At 36.9% G+C, this 6917-nt stretch overlaps 1 protein-coding gene across 1 annotated transcript; it reads right to left on the bottom strand.

The window, feature by feature from the left end:
- Positions 1–323: 323 nt before the first annotated feature.
- Positions 324–2713, bottom strand: LOC134841419 (ceramide kinase-like). The gene has a single exon (XM_063857393.1). It carries the CDS (start codon positions 2144–2146, stop codon positions 491–493), a length of 1656 nt encoding a protein of 551 aa, XP_063713463.1. The 5' UTR covers positions 2147–2713; the 3' UTR covers positions 324–490.
- Between the last annotated feature and the right edge of the window lie 4204 nt (positions 2714–6917).

The following is a 6917-nucleotide window of genomic DNA, read 5'->3' as shown; positions in this document are numbered from 1 at the left end:
AAAAACAATGCGTGCCTCTCTACTAAGGCTCAAATATTGATAAAAAATCTTAAAACCTTTTTTTGGCCAAAAAGTTGTTTGGCCAAAATAAGTCCGATAAAATAATACTAAATGAAGGGCAATACTCTCCTGGTTAATACAATCGTGGAGAATTCTTGAAAAAAGCGACGTTACTCATCTGTGAGTGATAACGCTAGTCTCAAAACTGTGATAGAAATCATAAATGCACGATCTAGCACACTTTGAATAGCCTGATTAATTTGATGGTCACCATTGCGCTCGCTCTTCACCTGTTCCTCCTTCGGATTATGCAAAAAAGTTGCTTAATAACAAAAATATAAATTCATAAAGCTCTCTTTGATTTAAAACAACTAAATTCAAGGTATCAAAACACAGCATATGCTTCGAATTCAACATTTGAAACAATTTATTTTATAGCACTACACAGCGGATGAAGTTATGGTAGTTTTATAAGAACTCGGGCTTGAGTTTAAGAGCAACTGCAAAAGCTTTTCATGCATCCGATTTTTAGTGTTGATAGTTCGGGTTCAACGCCACGTCCAAAGAAAGGTACTGCTTGTTTGTGAATGCTTATCACTATGTCAGGAGTCTCAATTACTTCACCGTCCAAAATCCAGCAACTTTGGTTGCTCTCGTCTGCTTTGAAGATAACTCTATTAACACGTCTTGCTTCCACGAAATCGAAAGGTAAGTTTTGTCCGTCTTTCTTTCCCACTTCTTTCAACATTGCTATAGCTTCTTTCTGCTTCAGATCTCGAGTCAATAAAACGTCCATACATCCGTCGCCCAAGTGGGCATTCAAAGTAGCGCCCCTAGGAGCTAGTTCACAGATTCCAGGATGATTATGTATCTGTAAGCCGAAAATCTTGGACTCTTGGAGCGTGATTTGAGTGCTACTTTCCGGATCTTGTTCCGGAGAACTTCGGCAGTGTTGACAATTCGCTTTGCAGGGTGGCGAGTTGTGAGGTGTTATATCATCAGGACCTGCCATGGAGAGATGTACAGTGCCTGGATATTTTCTCATTTTCTGGATACTTCTAAGGAACGAGATTGAATATCCTAGAGTTCCAGGAAGTTTCCTTAACTTCTCACTCTCTTTGATTGAGTCGGCTATAAAACCGTAGGCTATCATAGTCATTGCGATGCCTAATAGTGAGTCTGAATCCGGTTTTCGTGCAGTCATTAAATCAACGTTCACACTGTGACCGAGTAGTGCGAACAGAAGAGCAGTTAGCCGATCTGCGCCGCCGTGGACTGCGTAGGACAAGTTATTCGAAGTTCCGCACGGAATGATTCCAATTCGTGTGGTTGTTTTCAGACCATGACTGTTCCTGTCGCTCTTAGCCGAAAAATCAGTCAACCCGTAAGTCACTTCATTAGCCGTTCCGTCGCCGCCCAACACAATTATTCCATCTATGCTCGCCAAGTTGAGATTCTGACAGATTTCTGTGGCGTGCCCTTTTCGCTCTGTTTCGTGCTTTACATAGCTGATTCCCATCGACTTCAAAAGAGGTTCGACTGTTTTGGAGAAATATTTCCTCGAGTCTTTTTTACCCGAAACTGGGTTCACGATAAACTCCAGGTGTTTCGGTCGTCTGCGGACCATTCCGATATAGTCCAATTGTTGAACCCACTGGTACAAATGTTGGTCCGATGCGAAACCCGAGATGCGAATTGTCTTCGCGAGTCTGTATTTGTGTCCCGATTCGGGTGTCACGAACTGTAACTGAAGATCCGAACCGATAAGTTTGTAGTATAGAAGGTTTGACAGCTGGTACTTGAAGGCGATAGGTCCCCCCGCCACTCGTGAAATGGACATCCATTCCTTAGTCGTATTGTTGCATTCAAAAAACTGGAGCTCTGTTATGCTCAAGTGAACCACCCATGTCACAGAATCCACGACACATTTCGGGTTCGAAACGAGTCCTGTTTGTCTATTTTCGTCACTCGAAATTGATGTTCGATTGTGAGGAGATTGAGAATTCACGGAACAAGATTGAGATTTTGCCAACAAGTTCGGTTTGTCGACCGAGGGGATCTCGGCACTTGTCAGAAGTTCGTAAGTCAGCGCGAACGAGGACATTTTCGAATCACCGCCCACGTTGTAGTTATCGTCGCCGCTCATTTTCGAAGCAAAGTTTGAGATAATTTTTCTCGGAGAAAGTCAAATTTGTAGTCAAATAACTCAATTCGAGTCAAGGGAATTTAAACCAAAATGTTCAATTTTGGAAGTTTTGGGTTCGATGCACAAGCAAAGGTCAGCTATGATGACTCTTTAAATTGATATTATTTTCAATTGGGTCCTGTTTCAGAAAGTTCACTGTTTCTGAATGATATTTTGTAAGCGAAAGAGCAAATATTTTGCCAAAGCTAAGGAGTCAATTTAAGCAAACTGCAAACTTCTGAGATCGCGCGGTCGATGTTACTTTTACTGTGCAAATAAAGGGGTTAAAAGTTAGATTTGGTCAAATCAATCTTAGACAAACTTAAGAATTTTGTTCAACTCAAAAGCTTTAATTGCGTCAAAAAGTTGAATCTTTTATCGATTCTTTTCACTTCAAATTACAAGTTTTGTTCACGGAGTCTTTCAGACAACTGTCGATGATGAATTCAAACTGAAAAGTGATAAATCTGAAAATCTATTTTCACTATTCTATATTTCAGAATTAGTGTTGGTCTACTGCCAAAATATATAATAAATGATTTCAGCTTTGAGAGAGATTTCTTCACGTCAGACTTTGGGTTTGCCCTTGAGATTAAAATTAAAACCAGGCTGAACTTCGGAAAATTGTGATACCCACTTCAAAGTTTGAAAAGAAAGTAAACATTGAATGAAAGTACCGCTTTCGGTGCTTCCAAAGAAAATTAAATTTTGAAGCGGCAAGGAAATTTATCAGGGATAAAAATGCATATTCAGTTAAATTCCTTAACGGGTAGTTTCTTTGAAAGCGTGACGTACTAGTTATAGTAACGCGACTAGACTTCAAAGGGGGTCTGATTTAGGAATAAGGGGAGCCGAAGTTTACTACATGACTACATGGATTGCCATTGGTGATTCTCCTGTTTTGGCTCCGCATTCTCCGAAGCAGGTTGTCATTTACCCTAGACAGAGAGCTGGGAAGTTTTAGCTGATAATTAACTGTCTAAGTAGGGGGTCCATCACAAGATCCCCAACATGAAGACCACCGCCTTTGAAATAAAATCCCCCTTCGGCTGTGCAAATAAGGAATACCTTCTTCAAACCCACTGAACTTAAAATATTGCAGACGATATGAAAAAAGCCGATTTTCATTATAAAAAAAGTTTTTTTTTCTAAACAAAAAAGAAGCCCACCATCTGCTTTGTAAGCAAAAACGTGCGCAATTTTCGTTTTGATAAAACTTTTTTTATTTATTCAGACTCATCACAGAAGAAACCCAATATTTGATGATACAGTTGTCTTTTGGAGTGAAACTTGAGCTAATTTCAGGAGACTAACCATCTAAGGTTTTAGATGTAAGAAAGATAGATGTCTATAGTTATCAACAATACCAATACGCAAACGTTCGTCTTTCTTGAGTTTCGACCGCACTTGTATGACTGGAATTTACCCTCTATTTCCAAATATTTCTCTACCTGGTGGTAGGATTTGGAGGAGTATTTTTGATAGATCAATAGGTGGCCACCAAAGCTGCTAACCGGTGGCGGAAAACCGCCGCGTCTTTCGTTGCTTGGGTGCGAAGGAGCAACAAAGGAGTTTTAAGGCCGCCGCCGTCAGTTCGTGATTAAAAATGTGATTGTGCTTATTTCAAGGACGCTTTTCAAGGACTTTTCCTTTTAGGGAAGACTATCAAGTTTGCTGACGTAAAGACTTTGAATTGCAGAATGAAAAGATCTGACGTAAAAGTGATCAAAACTACTTCTTTCTTTGTTGCTCTTTGACTTTTTTGCTGGTAATACTGAAGCATCGGTAAAATCAAATTCAATACCGGAGAAATAGTCATTAGCTTTACTGATCGATCCATAATTAGTCGATATTTGAACAATTTTTTTGCAATATTTTAGCGAGTAATATGAATACAAAAGACATGTTGTTGGAAAAGTGACTCCGGCGTCAGTGGTGTTCATTAAAATATCGATGCAGATCAGGGCTCTCTTAAAACAGTGGTTGATTGGATACCCAAATCTCGGGTATTTTTTCTGGCACTAAGCTGATTTAAAAAAACTTTTTGATAACTGAAAACGCAAAATGTTCCAAGGGATGTGTAACAATGAATTGCCATAAGCGAGTATGCTTGCAGGCTAAATAGCGGATGGCATCGCTGCTTGAATATTTTTTGATAGTTTCAATACGCAAATTATTATCTGCGCTAATAATTATTCCAAATTAAATTGAAACAAAATGTTTGGTCATATTAATTCGACTCAAATTTGAGTTATTGCTATATTCGATATGGGCAGTCCATAAAAATTTCAAATTTGTTTTTATTTCATTCGAAAAATATTGTTGCCCTATATTTAATGTGTGATTAGCCTTAGTAAATTTATGGGTGTTTATATATTGCTTGTTGGCCAATGTGGAACAATTAACGCGCAATACAGTTTCAATAACCGCGTCTAAAATATACGATTTTTTTTGTTAAATGTTAACAATATAATAGATTCCTGTGCTGCCCTCAGACAGTAAAAAATAAATAATCGATTTTCATCCATTGTTTGTAGAAAAAATTATAATCAATTGTAATCCATTCAAAATCATATAGAACGGATTTTTTGTTCCGACTTTTGATACAAAAATAACGGAATATTTGTGCTCAGGGTGGGTTTTTTTCTTCAGACAAATATCGACTTTTTAACTAGGCACTTTTAACGGAGTTTTTTTTATCATTCGAAAGGTATTGTTGTCCTGAGCTTAAATTTGAAATTCAAACCTGTGATAATTTTTCGTTAAGTTACGGGGGTTTAAAGATTGCCATTTTGGCCAATTTGGGACAATTAACGCGCGATATATTTCGCGCTATTAACCCGTAAGCGAGATTTAATCTGTCTTAGAAATCGTTCCAAATTGGTTCAAGGAAGCTTCTATGCCATAATTGATTTGTTAATAGGAGCAAAATTTATCATTTAGTACTTATTATGACGTGTGGATGGATGATTTTTTTTAAAAAAAAAACTTTTAAGTTTTAGAAAAAAAAAATTCATTTTATTTTATTACATTTAATTTTTTTGTTATTACTGCTCCATAAAACTTAAAAGGCAGCCGGAACATTCAGGGCTTCGCCCTGATACGAGCAGTCTTGTTATATTTAATTGTTTCATGTTAAAACTGCTCCATAGACTTTGAAAGGTAGTCGGAACATTCAGGGCTTCGCCCTGGTACGAGCAGTCTTTTTTCAAGCTTTTTCAAATTAGTAATTCAGAAATTCTGCATTGCTAAACCTACTCGAATTTTCAACCAAAACTTTCTCGAAACGCAAACTGTTCCATTCCATTCCCTTTTTGAACCCCCTCCCGCCCCAACGTTTTCCCTTTGTCTCTTACACATGCCGCCCCTCTATCACCAAAACTTAACCCCCTGGTTTTAAGTTTTTGGACTCTTTTCAACTGCACCAACATTTCAGAGATAAAATACCAGTATAGAATATTGAATTAGAAGTGACTCCTCCTTTTCAAAGAAATAATCTATTCGCGAGGAATTTGAATTTTCAAGGTACCGAAGTCCAAGTGATACCCTGTCTGCCTTCCCTGGGCTTACTTTAACGGAGACAACATTGCCGCCATTTGCACAAAAATTAGATCAAATCAGCTAAACAAAATGATTGGTTAAACGCCTCTCATATTAATCTCGACTTTAGGTATCGTGTGGCAAAATTGTCTCCGTTAAAGTAAACCCCAGGAAGGTAGACAGTGTATCACTGTCTGCCTTCCTGCAGCGATACCGTCTTGATTTTCACAAAATGGTTCAGGGAAACACTATCAAAAAATCTTCTGTTCATCTCACTCATCTCTTTTTCATCTGTTTATTTAACTCCAAAAACTGTTTTTTTTAACTAATAACTTTCATTTTTAGAAAACCCAGAATATATTTTTTAGTTCTTCGAAAATTAAACTTAAAAGCGAAATTTTTATTTTAAATCAACCGTCGTCAATAAGAAGATTTTTATGACTCCCTGTTACGACTATAGTTTAAAAAAAAACAATCGCGGAGGATGAATCTTTTGTCTACAATTGTCCAAGGTAATGTTTTGTTTTCTGTTAAACCATTTTTTTTGAATTCCACAGATATGATTTCCAAAAAAGTTAGGCGTGGAAAAAAAAACTTTGCGTCAATGAAATCAACCCTCATATCACATTAAAACAGATCAACCATCTTTTCATTATTTTGCAATGAATAGAATATCAAGTTTTTTAACAGATGATTACTGATTAATTTCAGAAACGTGTGTTGTAGCTTTGGTCTTTACCGCGGTATTTCAAAAATTAAAAAAAAATTATTTGAGAAACTTGTTTTTTTTTTGTTATAAACAGCTTTGGATTCCCGATTGCAAAACTTTCTAGGTGGCCTAACATTTATAAAAAATCTACTTTTGAGACAAATATTATCATGCTTATAGATGATAAATCTAAATATTATACATCTATAATATTTAGATTTATCACTCAGTCTATTTATAGCTAAGTTAGTAGCTCAATAAAAAACTTCATATCATGAGCCTTACCCTTAAAGCTGATCAATAATTTGAAAAACCAAATGCAAACTGCCTGATATGACATTGAGCGGCACATAGCAGGCAATGAAATCTTGACAAAAATCGACGTTGATACGAAATCAATCTATCAAAAATTTCGGTAGCAAAACAAGCTTTGGACATTGTGCAACTTCAACGAAAATTTACAAACAACCCTCAGGGACCGAA

The sequence above is a fragment of the Symsagittifera roscoffensis genome, chromosome 3, assembly GCF_963678635.1.
Source record: "Symsagittifera roscoffensis chromosome 3, txSymRosc1.1, whole genome shotgun sequence".
In the NCBI taxonomy this organism is placed as follows: domain Eukaryota; kingdom Metazoa; phylum Xenacoelomorpha; order Acoela; family Convolutidae; genus Symsagittifera; species Symsagittifera roscoffensis.
Note: the sequence above shows the minus strand (reverse complement) of the source record. Positions and strands in the feature narration are given on the sequence as shown.